The 17235-nt window shown below is 47.7% G+C and overlaps 1 protein-coding gene across 1 annotated transcript in view; it reads right to left on the bottom strand.

The window, feature by feature from the left end:
• Positions 1-408: 408 nt before the first annotated feature.
• Positions 409-17235, bottom strand: part of Lck (LCK proto-oncogene, Src family tyrosine kinase) — a 23461-nt gene continuing 6634 nt past the window's right edge. Inside the window, exons 2-13 of the mRNA XM_021159293.3 lie at positions 8860-8969; positions 8392-8473; positions 8131-8221; positions 7788-7886; positions 7407-7510; positions 7052-7201; positions 6619-6771; positions 6305-6484; positions 3928-4004; positions 3697-3850; positions 3485-3616; positions 409-1038 (exon numbers count right to left, since the gene is read on the bottom strand). Coding sequence (XP_021014952.1) covers positions 836-1038; positions 3485-3616; positions 3697-3850; positions 3928-4004; positions 6305-6484; positions 6619-6771; positions 7052-7201; positions 7407-7510; positions 7788-7886; positions 8131-8221; positions 8392-8473; positions 8860-8964 — 1530 coding nt within the window. The 5' untranslated portion in view covers positions 8965-8969 and the 3' untranslated portion in view covers positions 409-835. The remainder of the gene's footprint in view (positions 1039-3484; positions 3617-3696; positions 3851-3927; positions 4005-6304; positions 6485-6618; positions 6772-7051; positions 7202-7406; positions 7511-7787; positions 7887-8130; positions 8222-8391; positions 8474-8859; positions 8970-17235) is intronic.

Below are 17235 nucleotides of genomic sequence, written 5' to 3'. Positions count from 1 at the left end.
CTCAGAAATCTGCCTGTCTCTGCCTCCCAAGTGCTGGAATTAAAGGTGTGCGGCACCATCGCCCGGCTCAAACTAGTCTTGTTTAACTGAGATGGTATACGACATGGTTTGAGTGATAACTCCCCAGAGACCCCAGCACTTGTGACTCAGGTGAATTGACTCTCAATCAGCAGGGCTTCACACCATATGTTTTACATGATAATGGCTCATTCCATGTTCAGTGGAGAGATACACTTAGATTATAGGTAGAATATCCTGTAGTGATAGTGGCAACTCAGAACAGGAGAATCTAGTGTGGGTGATCCAACAGTAACCCCAGTCTCCATCATCTGACCCCCCACACTATTTGCCATAAAGAAATAAAGTATGCAGTAGAAAAATATACAACCTTAATTCAACAGACTTTTATTGAGCTCCTGGTGTGTGCTAGGCACCAGGGCAGAACACACAGAGACATGAGATTGGATGGCAGCCCACAAGGAGGGCCTGCCTTCCTGGAGGCCCTCTGAAAGGCAGTGGTAGACAGAGACACTCATCAATCCCAGGCCTTCTCCTCTCTATGGCTTCAGGAAATGGAACAGTATAGGAAGAGACATCTTAGGAGGTATTCAAGGCTTAGACTCACATGCTCCACAGGTATAAGACACATGTGTAGAACCCATATACCTACAGATGTGTGTACAAGACAGAAACTGCATTAAGTGTGGCACACACACAGGTTTCATGTACAGAGTCAGAGTCCATGGGTGCACAGGCCACACAGATATGCCACAAGAATTCCATCTGCCCTAGCCAGGGCACAGTGGTTGGGAGGATCTTGGGACCAAAAGGCCTGTCAAGGCTGGGGCTGGTACTGGCCCTCTGTGGCTGTGAAGAAGTCATCCAGAACGCTCCGAAGGTAGTCAAACGTGGGCCGGTCCTCTGGGCGCTCCTTCCAGCACAGCATCATGAGGTGGTACAGCTCTTCCGGACAGTTGTCCGGTCGCACCATTCGGTAGCCTCTCTCCAGGTTCTGAATGACTTCAGGGTTGGTCATTCCTGGAACGTTGATGGAAGAAAAAACATCAAGACTTTAATCTTTGGAAACTCAAAAGCAAGGCTGATGCTAAACTGACTCCAGTTCTCTTTCTTTCCTATCTATTTTATCTATCTATCTATCTATCTATCTTCTTTCTCTCTTTCTTTCTTTTTTTTTTTGTTTCTTGTTTTTTGTTTTTCAAGACAGGGTTTCTCTCTATATCCCTGGCTGTCCTGGAACTCTGTAAATCAAGCTGGTCTCAAACTCAGATTCATGTGTTTCTGGGATTAAAGGTGTGTGCCACCATTTTCAGCTTAAAATTTTATTTCTGTAAGTGTGTTTTCCATGTACACATATCGCATGTGTGCAGTGCTCAAGGAGGCCAGAAGAGGGCACTAAATTCTCTGGAACTGGAATTACAGACAGCTGTAATCTGCTTTATGGGTGCTGAGACCTGAACCCAGGTCCTCTGGAAGAGCAGCCAGTGCTCTTAGCTACTAAGTCATCTCTCCAGTCTCCCCATCCCCCTCAGACAACAATTTTTAAGTATGGGATCTCAGCCAGGCCACCCTGCCTTTAATCTCAATACTCAGGAGGCAGAGGCAATCAGATCTCTGGGAGTTCAAGGACATCCTGGTCTACAAAGTGAGTTCCAAGAGAGCCAAGGACTATACAGAGAAACCCTGTCTCCAAAAAATCAAAAATAGATGAATGAATGAATGAATGAATGAATGCAGGTTTTCTTCTTCTACCCTTCCAGGAATACCGGGGATTGAACTTGGGTCATCAGGCTTACTCAGCAAGTCACCCAAGCTTGGGTCACCTGAAAATGTCTCGGGAGTCTTTGGTTGTTTTTGTTTTCAGTAATGGAATGCTGACCAACACAGGTAAGGTTCAGAATATGGAACTACCAATCCAACCTGATGCTAGTCTTCATTAAGGTAAGGCACACTAGCATTTCCTGCTGAATGAATGTCAGGCCCACGACTATAGTGCCGACACACTCAATAACATACATGCCAGCCGCAGGACCTTGACTGGGTCACCTCCTCGGCTTCCTCTTCTGGCATAGAGTGAATCACCGAGTTTTAACGAGGACTAAAAGAATCATATATAAGAGGTGCCTGACTAGGGGGTGTTCTTTTATAAGGTGTACCTGGGGTTGTTCGTATTTGATGGCAATGATGGGGTAGTCAGGGCTCAGGATGGGATGAGAGCCCACAGCCAGGGCAGTGTTGAGGTATCTCTAGCTTTTGGGCCTAGGAGATGAATACTGGGCTGTGAGATAGAACAAGCCCAGAGCTGGGAACTCTTCTAGCCTCTAACTGTGAGATTCAAAGTGCCTTTACATCAAATTTAAAGTGCCTATTGCCTTGGGCCTGTGGGAAGTTTCTGCCAATCTGACCTCTGAACTCTATAACCTCCTACTCTTTTCTGTGGCGTTTTCTTCCCACAGAGGTTATCAAATTCCTTCTAGAAAAATCCCACCCCCAGGCTTAGAGCATGGCTCAGGGGCAGCGCACTTACCTTGCATGCACAGGACCTGGGTTTGATCCCCAGGTACATAGGCACATGCTATGTAATACAAGCACCTCCCAGTGAGGCAGAAGCAGGAGTATTGGGAGCTCAGGGGACATCTTCAGATTCATAGAGTGTTAGAGGTTAGCTTAGGCTACGTAAGACATTGTCTCCAAAAAAAAAAAACCTAATGGCTAAAAAACAGACATTCAATAAAATCCTACCTATCATGGTTGAACACGGGGTAAGGACCTTTCCTAGAAGGAGGGATCTACATGGCTTCTCTCTTTAGCTGTGACATCTCAGTAGGAAAGATCAGTGCTTACTAAGCAGCTCGGTCAAAGTGTTTCACAAAGTCTCTTGTTCTACGTGTGGGGAAACTGAAGCTCAGAGGGCAACATGACATTCCCAGAGTAATGACTAGTAATGACTTAGTGTGGCCTAAGCACTATTCTGATCTCCTATGAAGAAACTGGAGGTCAGGCAGTGGTGGCACACTTTTAGTCCCAGCATTTTGGAGGCAGAGACAAAATGGATCTCTGAGTTTTAAGGCCAGCCTGGTCTACATGGTGAGTTCCTGGATAGCCAGGGCCAAACAGAGAAACCTTGTCTCAAACACACACACACACACACACACACACACACAGAGAGAGAGAGAGAGAGAGAGAGAGAGAGAGAGGAAGGTTGTACCTCCTGTCCACTTCTGACATACTAGGTAGCCTCTGCTATAACCAAGCAAGGAAGAACTGGAATTTTGGGAAGTGGGCACTCAGAGGCAGAGATGGAATGAAGCATCTAACAGAAGATTTCGGAGTCACAAGCCCAAATGGATGGGAGAGAGGTAACTCGAGGTTTCAGAGTCTGAGCCTGGGTAGAGGTGAGCAGGAAGGTATGGTTTGGCTCCCCTTCCTTGAAGATTTAGAGTTGCTTGTCTTAAGGAAAGCTCACCTGGGTAAGGGATTCGACCGTGGGTGACAATCTCTGTAAGCAGGATCCCAAAGGACCACACGTCTGACTTGATGGTGAAGGTCCCATAGTTAATGGCTTCTGGTGCTGTCCACTTAATGGGAAATTTGGCCCCTAGAGAGAAGCAAAGTTAGTCCGCCTGTGTGTGCTTGCTCTCCTGCTGGCCATGAACCTCCTCTCTATCCCACACCTACCCTCCCGGGCCGTGTACTCATTGTCCTCAATGAGGCGCGCCAGGCCAAAGTCTGCAATCTTGCAGCTCAGAGTGTCAGACACCAGGATGTTGGCGGCGCGCAGGTCCCGATGGATGTAATTCTGCTCTTCGATGAACGCCATGCCCTCTGCAATCTGCAGGCCAGGAATAGGTCACCAGTTCTTACCCCACTGATCTGCAGCCATACCCAGCCCTTTGCCTGGCTCCTTACCTGGGCTGCCATGTCCAAAAGTTTGTTGACATTCAACTTGATGCCCGAGGGAGTCTTGAGAAAATCTACTAGGCTCCCTATGAGCAAAAGCAAGAGTTGTTGACTTAAATTGCCCAGGAGGAAGCCTGTAGACCCTTCCAGATCCACCTAGGATCTGGAAGCAGTGCCTGACCATGGCAAGGAAGAATGAGGACTGAGAAAAAAGAGTGTGAGCTTGGGGGTGGAAGGGGGGGATGCTGTGAGCAAGGGGAGAGAATGCTTGTGCAAGGTGGGGATGCTATGCACAAGAGGGGGATGCTGTGCATAAGGGGGGATGCTGTGCACAAGGGGGGGGATGATGCTTGTGCAAGGTGGGGATGCTGTGCACAAGGGGGAGATGCTGTGCACAAGAGGGGGATGCTGTGCACAAGGAGGGATGCTGTGCACAAGGAGGGATGCTGTGCATAAGGGGGGATGCTGTGCACAAGGAGGAGATGCTCAGCATATGGGATGGCCTTTTCCAGAGGGCTAGGTTGGGATATGAGCAGAGGATCCAGAGGCTTCTTGCCTCTAGTTAAGACAGAGCCCCATCTCCACAGCAGCCAAAGCTGACATGCTTCATGCCTGTGTCTTCTTCCCATAGACCTGTCTTTCTCTATCACAGACTATTGTTGGATTCTCCACACAGATAGCTAGACTCTTCCTTCAAAGTCTCTTTGCTTCATTTCTTGTCTTCTACAAGTTTCTCCTTTCCTTTTCCTGTCCAGCTGGACCACTCTTCTACACTGTTCCTACCAGCTGTCATGAATTCCTTCAGCTAATTAGCAGAGCAACTGTGACACACAATTTTAATCCCAGCACTTTGGAGGCAGAGGTAGGCAGATCTTGGAGTTCGGGACCAGGAGAGTCAGAGCTACACAGAGAAACCCTATCTCAAAACAAAAACAAAAAACCCACAAAAAACAATAACAACAAAAAGAGGCCAGGGAGTGGTGATGCACAGCTTTAATCCCTAGGGAGGCAGGAGGTGGGAGGCAGAGATGGAGGGATCTCTGTGAGTTCAAAGACAGCCTGGTCTACAGAGTGAGTTCTAGAGCAGAGAAGACTATACAGAGAAACCTTGTGTTAAAAAAAAAAAAAAATGCCTGGTGGTGGTGGCACATGCCTTTAATCCCTGTGCTAGGGAGGCAGGGGACACAGAGAAACCCTGTCTTGAAAAGCCGAGCCAAAAAAAGAAAGAAAGACGGAAGAAAGAAAGAGAGAGAGAGAGAGAGAGAGAGAGAGAGAGAGAGAGAGAGAGAGAGGAAAATACCTTCGCTGTCTACACTCCTGGGGTATTTGGGAAAATCCCTAGGTCACAAACTGCTTTTCTCAGTGTCCATTATCAAAATCAGGTTTCGGCTGGTTATGATGGCAAACACCTCTGATCCTAGCACTCAGGAGGCAGAGGTGGGTGGATTTCTGACTTCAGGGCCAGCCTGGTCTACAGAGTGAGTTCCAGGACAGCCAGGGCTACACGAAGAAACCCTGTCTCGAAAAGAAAAAAAGAAACTACCAAAAAGAAAGCCTATTTGCCCTTTCCAGGTATCATTAACCAATGAATGGGTTGTTTCCCTTCCTGGAAGATTTGCACTCCAAACAATCTAACCCGCATAAAAGCAAGGCTGGACAGGAACTGCTCTTCCATCCCCATAGCAACCATGTAGAGATGCAGCTCTTCCACTAGTGCCACTATGCTTTAATTACATGAATTTATTCATAGGGGGCAGCACATGCATGAGCCATTACACACGTATGGAGACCAGAGGACAAGAGCCAGCTCTTTCCCTCCCTCCTGTGGATTCCAGGCATTGAACTCCTGCTCATCAGGCTTGTCAGCAAGCACCTTTACCTGCTGAGCCATCTTGCTGGCCCTAAACCCACTATTTTACAGATGAAAAAGAACTATTTGGAGCAGAAAGCTGTGATGGGATCAGCCCAAAGCTATACAATTATAAAGCCTCAACTCTATCCAGGCAGTCAGACTCTTGGATCCTTAACAAACATGCTAGAAAGATAGCTCAGCGTTTTAGGGCACTGGCTGCTCTTCCAGAGGACCCGCGTTTGATCCCTAGTAGCTCACAGCTGTAACTCCAGGGTATCCCACACGCCTTTCTGATCTCTTCAGGCACCATACACCATTTCTTCGGTCAAGCATTCTGAAACCCAGGTGCGCATTGGAAGAAAGGGACAGAAACTGCAGATCAGGGACTCAGATGGAACGTTCTTCCAAAGTTTAGGGACCCAGAAAAGAGTCTTTAGAAGGTCAGAGTTGTAAAAGCACCTTCCTTCCCTGGGTCCAAAGGGTAGTGGGACCACAATAGCGCCCTCAAGCGGCTAGACATAGCAGGGCACCCACCGTTCTCCATGTATTCCGTGATGATGTAGATGGGTTCCTGGGTGACCACTGCATAAAGCCGGACTAGCCGCGGGTGCTGCAGCTGCTTCATGAGGTTAGCCTCAGCCAGGAAGGCGTCGGGGGACATGCTCCCTTGCTTCAGACTCTTCACCGCCACCTTCGTGTGCCCGTTGTAGTACCCTGATGGGGTACGGGTGGAGAAGTTACAGAGGTCAAGATCCTGACGAACTAGGCAGCCATCCTGAATAGGCCAGTGTGAGAGGAAGCTCACATTCCCTCTCCTCTTTCCAATCAGTCCCGAGGGCCACACTCACCCATCCACACTTCCCCGAACTGGCCAGCTCCCAGCCGCTCCACCAACTTCAGTGTTTCCCTGGGAACTTCCCATTCGTCCTCCCACCATGGTTTCTGGGGCTTCTGGGTCTGGCAAGGACGGCTCAACTTTGTGCACAGCCCATCAGAGGCGTCTGCATGGACAAAGGAGAAGGGAAAGGCGGTCACTAGAGACCTTGGATGCTCCCTCCAGCCCCTACCCTCTCTCCACTTTCCTCGCAGGGGAAACAGACTGGCATGGGAGGGAAAACGTGGGTCATTCAACATTAGCCGGCAGGGTCTAGGGTCAGGTTCTATACCCCTCATCCACTGAAGGGGAATGATAGACGTTTGGAGGGTCCCTAAGAAGGACTGGGTGCGGGGGAGAGAGGCTGCTAGGATGGGCACAGGTGAACGCATGCCGCCGGAGCTCACTGGTGTAATGGCGGACTAGATCGTGCAGTCCGGGAAAAGTGATACGAGGGGAGATGTAGAAGCCACCGTTGTCTAGGTTACGGATCTTGTAATGTTTCACCACTTCTCCCTGGTTCTGGTCGAAGTCTCTGACCGACAGGGAAAAGGATCCTGAAGAAAGGTTGGAGATGGGAGGAGGGAAGAGAAGAGAAGTTGAAGAGGGAAAAGAAAATGTGGCGGATGGCCTTCCATAAATCAGGTGGTCACCGCCCCCGTTTCCTACAGCTCCCCGCCCCCTCCCCCTTCTCGCCCGGAGGCGCCCGCCCTCACTTCACAGCCACGCCCACACCGGGCTCCGCCCACCAAGCCCTCTCACCCGCAGTGCTTTCGCTTTCCCGGATCAGGAAGGATCCATGCGTGTTCCCGGGCGCCAAAAGCTGCCGCTCGGCGTCCTTACGGCTCAGATTCTTGAAGAACCAACTATATAAGACAGAAGCAAGACCGTCGACTGTTGATCGATTTTTTTTTTTTTTTTTTTGTGCGGCCCTAGCTGTCCTGGAACTCCCTCTGTACACCAGACTGGCCTTAAACTCAGAGATCTGCCTGCCCCTCCCTCCCGAATGCTGGGTTTAAAAGCCTGTGCCACCTTTGTCCAATTCTTCCTCCATCCCAGCCAAACATCCCCTACTCCCCGGACCGCGCCCTGTTCTGAGATCCTTGGATGTGACCCCCATTCCCACGGAGGTCTCCTGCTCACGGTTCAGGCTCCAGGCTGTTTGCTTTCGCCACGAAGTTGAAGGGAATGAAGCCTTCTTGGCCAGTCGTCAGGGACTGAGCCTTCCACCACTCACCGCTCCTGCACCACAGAGACCATCATCATGGTGTACATAGCCACTGGAGACCCCTCAGAGTCCCCAATTAAGCCAGATAATTACTCCCCTGGATCAAGCACCCTGGAGATTTATTTCTACCTCATTCCAAAACCCCTCAGCTGAGGCCAGAGCCTGTAAGGGGTGCAGGAGGGCTGAGGACACACACACACATACACACACACACACACACACCACACACCAGACAAGGTGGGTTAGAAGTATACTCACTGCTCCAGGATTCGGAGCTGTTCACCCTTCTCAAAGCCCAAGTCTCCATCATGGGAGGGCTCATAGCTGTGCAGGGCGATAACCAGGTTGTCTGTAAAGATAAGAAGAGTCAAGAAAAGCCAGCCTGGGGCTGACAGGAACAGTGGAATTCTAGAGGCACAGGATGCAGACAAGGTGGAGAGAAGATGAAGACAGTATGGACACGAACAACCAAACATCCCCAGGCCGTATCATGTTTCACAGGCTGCTGGATGAAGTCACCTTGCAGCGGGGAGGCTGGTGGGAGAGATCCCTCATAGGTGACCAGTGGGTCCCGCACTTCAGAGCCATTCCGGATGGGCAACTGCAGGGTAGGAAATGAGGCTAGGGTCAAAGAAAAAGACAGGATCTGACCCTAGCTCCCCTGCTCCCCTCTCCTCTACTCTTCTTTCCGTTTCTCCAGCCTGGTTGAACCTTGTCTCTGAATTCACCAACTATGTGTACATTAGGAAGGTCCCTTCCTCTAGCTGGGCCTCTTCTGTGATGTATGCTAGGAAAGATAGGAGTGCTGCTATTTTCCAGAGCCTTTAGTTATGGTCCACTTAGTTTTTTCTCCTGGATACATAACCTTCAACCCTATGCCATCCCTTCACCAATCTTATGTCCTCTGCCCCCATTCCTCCACCAAATCCTATCTTCCCCTGCCCCCATCCCTTCACCAACCCTTCACTAATCCCATCTTCCTCTTACCAAGGTCTTGCTGTCCAGCGGGACTATGGGATAGTGGCAGTTTTCACACACGTCAATGTTCTCCATCCAGTCATCTTCAGGATTTGAGCTGCAGACACAGCCCATGATCCCTGAAGGAATGTAGAGAGGCCTGAAGGAGCTGCCCCTAAGCCACTCGCCCCAACATCAGACATCCTAGAGCCCTGCTCTGGAAGTCACAAGAAGTACCTGAGATTGTCAGCTCAGAGGCCCCCATTGGCCGCAGACAGAAGCACTGAAAGGTGGGATTCAAGCTTCTGACTGGGTTCACTCTGAGCCCTCAAGCAACAAGCTCACAGGAGGCCCAGGCCCAAGGCTAGTCCCACCCTCCCACCTGGGATGGGCAAACCGCCACAGGCATCTTTGTTAGTCTAGTTACCCACTTCCTGCCTCCCCAGCTCTGCTAGCCTCCTCCTTTGGGGGGGACTACCTGGGAGACATCACACACACTTTGTCAAGTTCTGGGGGAAACCTAGAGTTTCATTCCAGCCTCCTCCACCAAGGAGGGTACCTGTCCCTCTTCATTACGACTCCCCTGCCTAGCCACCGAAGCTGAGAGGTTCCAGCTCCTTAGAGTCAACCCTCAGCCTCAGCCCAACCCCAGCACCCCTACCCCCACACTCAACCACAGTCTCCTTCAGAGGGTTTCTTCAAACATGCCTTTGCTTCTCAGCAGCAGAGAGAAACCTGTTGGCGCAGCCCGGGTGGCTGTGACTACTTCGGCTCACTTGCCTGGTTTAGCTGTGGAAACTTTTTGTCAAATGAAATCAAGCAGAACCTCATAGACACAGCCAGTGAAGTAGAGGTGCTCTAACCAGGTCAGAGCAAGGCTCCCTCTGAAGCCTCTGGAACTCCCGTGTGCCTCCTTCCTGAGCACTGGTCCTCAATTATCGGTTTGCCAAGCGAAGATTAACTTTTCTTTTCTTTTCTTTTCTTTTCTTTTCTTTTCTTTTCTTTTCTTTTCTTTTCTTTATTTTAGCTAAGGTCTTACTGCATAGTCTTGGCTGGCCTTGAGATCTGAAACTCACTTTGTAGACCAAGCTGGCCTTGAGACCTGAAATTCATTCTGTAGACCAGGCTGGCCTCAAGCTTGCAGAGATGTGCCTGTCTCTGAGTGTTAGGCTTAATAAAGGGGTTCTCGATCATGTTTTTGATGTCAAGAAGGCCTATTCCATCTCTCAGTTGTTTAATCTATTTTGCAACATACCACACACACACACACACACACACACACACACACACACACAGGGCTACCCCACACACACGGCTACACAGAGAAACCCTGTCTCGAAAAAAAAAACCAACCAAACAAACAAACAAAAAGAACACTGACTGCTCTTCCAGAGGTCCTGAGTTCAATTCCCAGCAACCACATGGTGGCTCATAACCATCTGTACCAGGGATCTGATGTCTTCTTCTAGTGTGTCTGAAGACAGTGACAGTGTACTCACATACATGAAATAAATAAAAATAAATCTTAAAAAAAAAAAAGAAGAAGAAGAAGCTGGGTGTGGTGGCACAGACCTTTAATCCCAGCACTTGGGAGGCAGAGGCAGGCGGATTTCTGAGTTCGAGGCCAGCCTGGTCTACAAAGTGAGTTCCAAGATGGCCAGGCCCACACAGAGAAACCCTGTCTCGAAAAAAAAACAAACCAACAAATAAACAAACATAAAAGAATTGAAACTGTGTGTCACCTGCTCAGACGCCTGCAACACCCATCACTGGGTGACCTGGAGACTAAGCACAGATTCTCCCACCTACAGAGGTCTAACCTCTGGTTTTGTTTGTTTGTTTATGTGTTTATTTTTCAGACAGGGTTTCCATGTATTGCCCAGGCTGGTCCAGCACTCTTGTGTTCAATTGACTTTCTGCTCAGCATCTTAGGTAGCTGGATGCACAGTGTCATACGTAGCTTTGACTTTCTATTTTAGACGATCAAAGCAAGCCCTGGGGAGGCCCACCTTGAGCCACACATTTGCAGTGGAACAAAACAAGACTTGCTAATTTATGTTGTGTCCAAGTGGATGTGAGAGCAGGGGAGACATCTGGTTAGCAAAATTCAGAAGACCCAGCTGAAGAATCTGAAGGTCTTATGCTCAAATATTAGCTGTATTCTAGACATAGTCGTGCAGGTAGGTCTGTGGTCCTGGCACTTGGGAGGTAGAGGCTGGATCAAAAGTTCAAGATCAATCCTCACTACACAGCGAGTTCGAGACCAGCCTGGATTCCATGACATCCTCTCTCAGAAACTCAATGGATCAAGAACGAAACCCCTGAAAACATAATACAGTAAGATAATGCTAGCGTGCCTGATTTTGTCCAAACCTTCTTGTCATCTGTCACTGAGATTGTCAACTCCTTTTCACCACCCTACATACGTTAGTTAGCTCAGTTTACGGGAGTTTGCAAAGTACCCTGCAGCTTTACCCACCCCTGCATGGGACTGTGAGAAAATGAGACTGGAGAGTAACCCTCTTCAGGCTCACAATCTGAGCTAGTCAGAGCATCTCATGGGTCCTGGGACTTTCAGTGTGCTTTCCTCTTGGGTATTCGACTTTAAACAATGTACTGATATGGGAGAAAAATACACATCCATGGAGAAATAAGCCAAATCAAGACACTTCTTCAGAACGGTGGTGGATGAAGCTCAGTGGATAGTGCTTTGCCAAGTACACTAAGCTTCAAATCTCCAGCACTGAATAGACTTGGACTTGGTGTGTGTTGCATGTGAGTAGTTCCAGCCCTGGAGTGGAGACAGGAGGATCAGGACTTCAAGATTAGTTGGGATACAAAGAGACCTTGCCTCAGAAACTTGGAGTGGGGAGGGGGAGACTCAAGAAACGAGTACACAAATCCCAGCACCCGGGAGGCAGAGGCAGGGGGATTTCTGAGTTTGAGGCCAGCCTGGAACTACAGAGTGAGTTCCAGGACAGCCAGGGCTACAGAGAAACCCTGTCTCAAAAAAAAAGAAAGAAAGAGAGAGAGAGAGAGAGAGAGAGAGAGAGAGAGAGAGAGAGAGAGAGAGAGAGGAATGAGTACACAAACACATTCACTCTTTCTTCAACCCATGACAGTGAGACCATAAGCCGACTTGTCATGGCTCCAATTGCTGTCTTATCAGCTCAGTTATCTTATGACCAGAAAGCAGCTGGCAGTGATAGGAACTCCCAGAGAAGAGTGGGGAGTGAGTGAGCATCCTGTTTGTGATTTACATGGGCCCGAGGAAAACACAGGTTGGTTAAGCTATAACCGAAGTACCCACAGAAGATGGTCTGTGTACTTAGAGCAGTAAGGTACCTTTTAGAACTGACATTTTTGGAAGCTGTGGGAAAAAGCAAGAGAGACTGGGTGTGATGATTTATGCCTTTAGTCTGAGCTCTCAGTACTGGAAGGCAGATGCAGGCAGATTTCTACTAGGTCTATGTTAGCCTGGTTTACATGTTGAGTTTCAGGCCAATGAGATATGCAGTGTGTCTCAAAGGAACAAAAAAAAAAAAAAAAAAAAAAAGAAAAGGAAAACAGAGAGATAAGTTTGGGGTTAAGGAGGGTGATTCAGGGGCTGGAGAGATGGCTCCTTGGTTAGGAACCCTTGCTGCCAAAAACGAGTAATAATAATAATAATAATAATAATAATAATAAAAGCCGGGCGTGGTGGCGCACGCCTTTAATCCCAGCACTCGGGAGGCAGAGGCAGTCGGATTTCTGAGTTCGAGGCCAGCCTGGTCTACAAAGTGAGTTCCAGGACAGCCAGGGCTACACAGAGAAACCCTGTCTCGAAAAACCAAAAAAAAAAAAAAATAATAATAATAATAATAATAAGCCATGGATGGTATACAGAGGTGAAGGAAACCCAGAAGAAGGAGCAGAAGGAATCTTCAGAGACTGGAGAAGAAGTTGGTTTTGAACTAAGAGAGCATTCAGGGAAGAAATGAATTCTGGGCTGGGTCTGGCCTTCATAAAGTACCTGTCACCTGTCAGACTGGGGCCTAGACCGGGCGTGGTGGCACACAACTTTAATCTGAGCACTCAGGAGGCAGAAGCAGGTAGGTCCCTGTGAGTTAAGGCCAGCCTGGTCTACAGAGTGAGTTTCAGGACAGCCAGGGCTATATAAAGAGACTCTGGGGCTGGAAAGATGGCTCAGAGGTTAAGAGCACTGACTGCTGTCCTGAGTTCAAATCCCATCAACCACACGGTGGCTCACAACCATCTGTAGTGGGATCCAAATGCCCTCTTCTGGTGTGTCTGAAGACAGCTACAGTGTACTTACATATAATATATATATATTATATTATATATTAAGCAGGCCATATATATATATGGCCTGCTTAATGGTTCAGCAGGTAAAGGCACTTGCAGCCAAACCTGAGGACCTGAGTTCAATCCCTGAGGCCCATATGGTGGAAGGAGAGAACCAATCCTCACAACACTGTCCTCTGACCTCCATATGCATGCTGGGGCTCCTTTTGTATGCATGCAATGCACAGGTGTACATACACATAAATGGATAGATAGGTAGGTAGGTAGATAGGTAGGTAGGATAATTGTGTAGCAGGACATGATGGGTACAAATTTGTAATCTCAAGGTGGTTAAGAGCACTGATTGTTCTTCAGAGGTCCTGAGTTCATATATTTTTTATTTTTTTGGTTTTTCGAGACAGGATTTCTCTGTGTAGCCTTGGCTGTCCTGGAACTCACTCTGTAGACCAGGCTGGCCTCGAACTCAGAAATCTGCCTGCCTCTGCCTCCCGAGTGCTAGGATTAAAGGCTTGCACCACCACCGCCCAGCCTGAATTTATATATATATATATATATATATATATAAATTATATAAATATATATATATTAATATATAATAAATTATATATTATAAATATATATATATATAAATATATATATATATATTGGTCCTGAGTTCAATTTCCAGCAACCACATGGTGGCTCACAACCACCTTTAATTGGCTCTGATGCCCTCTTCTGGTGTGTCTGAAGACAGTGACAGTGTACTCATATAAATAAAATTAAATCTTAAAAAAAAATTTGGGCCGGGCGTGGTGGCACACACCTTTAATCCCAGCACTCAGGAGGCAGAGGCAGGCAGATTTCTGAGTTCGAGGCCAGCCTGGTCTACAAACTGAGTTCAAATCCCAGCAACCACATGGTGGCTCACAACCATTTGTAATGAGAGTGGATGCCTCCTTTTGGTGTGTCTGAAGACAGCTACAGTGTATTTAGATATAATAGATAAATCTTTAAAAAGAAAAAAGAAAAAGGAAAGAAAGAAAGAAATCAGGAGTGTTGGTATACACCTTTAAACTCAAGAGGTTGAGGAAGGAAGATAGCCGTGATTTTTAAAGCCAGCCTGACGTGCAGTGTGAGACTCCATGTTAAAGGGAAGAGGGTGGGGTTGTGAGCCAGTGAGATGTCCCAGGAGGTAATCTTCCTTGCCACCAAGCCAAGGATCTGACCTTGATCTCTAGGACATGGTATCGAGAGAGTCCTAATGCCTCCCATTTGTCCTCTGGCTTCCACACATACACTATGACATATGCACACCCACATGCACACAGATTTTTAAAGAGCAGACAGTGGCTGGGGTGACATCTCAGTTAGGAAAGTGTTTGTCGCACAGCACGAGGACCTGAGTCCTGTGTTCCCGTGTGCAAGGTCTGGCGCGATGGTATCATTTGGAAGCTCACCGGCCAGCCAAACTTACCACAGAGCAACAGATGAAGAGACCCTGCCTTGAAAGTCAAGGTGAACAGCTCCCTAAGAATGACACTTTGTCTGGGCGTGGTGGCGCCTGTCTTTAACCCCAGCACTCAGGAGACAGAGGCAGATGGATCTCTGTGAATTTGAGGCCAGCTGCCTGGTCTCCTACAGTGAGTTCCTGAACAGCCAGAGCTACACAGTGAGATCCTGTTTCAATAAAAGGAAAGAAAAAACCCATGGCGCCTGACCTCTGGCCTCCACACCCATAAACATTCAGAAGCGTCTGCTTACACATGTGTACACAGCGAACAGACGCGTACACAGAGGGCTGGAGAGATGGCTCAGCAACTAGGAACTCATACTGCTTTTGCAGAGGACCCAAGTTCAGCTCCCAGATTCCAACAAGTTGTCTCCCAACTCTACCACTAAGGTATTCTATGCCCTCTTCTGCCTCCTTTGATAGACACCTAGACTCATGTACACATGCACACATGTGCACACACGCACACACACATAGTTTTAAAAAATGCACGCACCAGCCAATAGATAAGTCATAAGAAGATCTGTGAGATTAGAGACGTTCAGTGATCTTTCCCAACAACACACTGCTGGGTTCTGGCAAAAGCAAAATCAAATCACAGCTGTCTGTCATGGACCATCTCCTTAATCCCAGCACACAGAGACAGATTTCCTGAGTTTGAGGCCAGCTGTATCTGCACAGCAAGTACAGAACAACCAGGACCAAATACAGAGACTTGTCTCAAAAAAGAACAAAATAGGGTTGGTGAGATGGCTCAGCAGGTAAGAGCATCCGACTGCTCTTCCGAATGTCCTTAGTTCAAATCCCAGCAACCACATGGTGGCTCACAACCATCCGTAACAAGATCTGACTCCCTCTTCTGGAGTGTCTGAAGACAGCTACAGTGTACTTACATGTAATAAATAAATAAATAAATAAATAAATAAATAAATAAATCTTAAAAAAAAAAAGAACAAAATAAAACAAGCAAGCAAAAAACAAACAAACAAACCAGCCAACACAAGAAACACAAGAAGACATCAGAAGCATCCATCTTTTACAGATAGGTGTCTTGTCTTCTACTGTTCACCCCTGCATGCATCTGTTTACACCAAAGAGTTGGGTCATGAGAAGTCACAAAGGAAGCTAGACAGGGACACAGAACTGGAAGTGAAGATTCCTCATCTGAAACATGACCACCGTTGCCAGGTGTGGTGACACACACCTTAATTAATTCCAGCACGTGGGGGTAGAGGCGGGAGGGTCTTTGTGAGTTCTAAAACATCCTGGGCTACAGATGGAGTTCCAAACTAGTCAGAGCTACATAGTGTTACCCTGTCACAAAATCACCCCCCTCTCATGTACACACACACACACACGGGCACACACACACATACACACAAGCACACAAGCACACACACAAACACACACACGTGTACACACATGCACACACGCACACACACATGCACACATGCACACACACGCACAAACACACACACAAGCACACACACCCACGAACAAGCACACATGCACACACACAAGTACACACACACAAGCACACACACAAGCACACACACTTGACCATTGTACCGTCAACAAAGGCCTTTTCATCAAGAAATTCTCTCTCTACTTGGAATGCATTTAGATGTACATTCACCTGACCAGGGAATGCAAGTCTGTGTACATAACCCAGTATCTTGCTTACATCATGCAAAACCATATGTTTGCTAGACTCCCTGTGTGAGCGAATGGGTGGTGTGCAAAGCTATGCCTGTCTCTAAATTGTAAGGTGCTTCTTTTTACACAAAATGTGAGTCCCACCTCACTGGTCGAGGTTAAAAACAAAGGTTGTCAAGTAGCCAGATGTGTTGGAAACAGATTAGGAACAGGTTCAATATAAAGAGATGAAAGCTCAGGATGGGGTGATGAGTCATTTGTCAAAAGCGCTGGCTGCTCTCTCTGAGGACCAGGGTTCCATTCCCAGCATCCACATGGTGGCTCATAACCATCTGTAACTCTAGGTCCAGGCCCAGGAGATCCAATGCCCTCTCTGGCTTCCATGGGCACTGAATACATACGGTACATAGACACATCTAATCTTTTTTTTTTTTTAAAGATTTATTTATTATATGTAAGTACACTGTAGCTGTCTTCAGACACTCCAGAAGAGGGAGTCAGATCTCATTACAGATGGTTGTGAGCCACCATGTGGTTGCTGGGATTTGAACTCCGGACCTTCGGAAGAGCAGTCGGGTGCTCTTACCCACTGAGCCATCTCTCCAGCCCGACACATCTAATCTTATAAAATTTTTTAAAAATTAAAAAACAACAAATACAGAGATCAACATTAAAAAACTGTAAATTTCTCATTGTCTGTAATGGAAAGGGAAAAAAAGGCAGTCCTCAGGACTCTAGAATGGCGGATGACAGGCTCTGGCATGAATGAAGAACCTCCTCTTTGTCCACCCCTTGCTCAAGAATGACAGTGGTGTGGATTCGAATCCATCTTTCAGTAGGACTTGCAATGCCCTTGGTCCAACTCAAAGCCGTGTCTGGTCCACTAGGCACCGTTTGCCCATTATCAAAGGGCTACCCCACCCCAGTGTTTCTAACTTGGAGAGTGGAGTCAG

This window comes from Mus caroli, unplaced genomic scaffold, assembly GCF_978045245.1.
Source record: "Mus caroli unplaced genomic scaffold, Mus_caroli_1 scaffold_6, whole genome shotgun sequence".
In the NCBI taxonomy this organism is placed as follows: domain Eukaryota; kingdom Metazoa; phylum Chordata; class Mammalia; order Rodentia; family Muridae; genus Mus; species Mus caroli.
The sequence above is the reverse complement of the archived record's forward strand: the minus strand, read 5'-3'. Positions and strand labels throughout refer to the sequence as shown.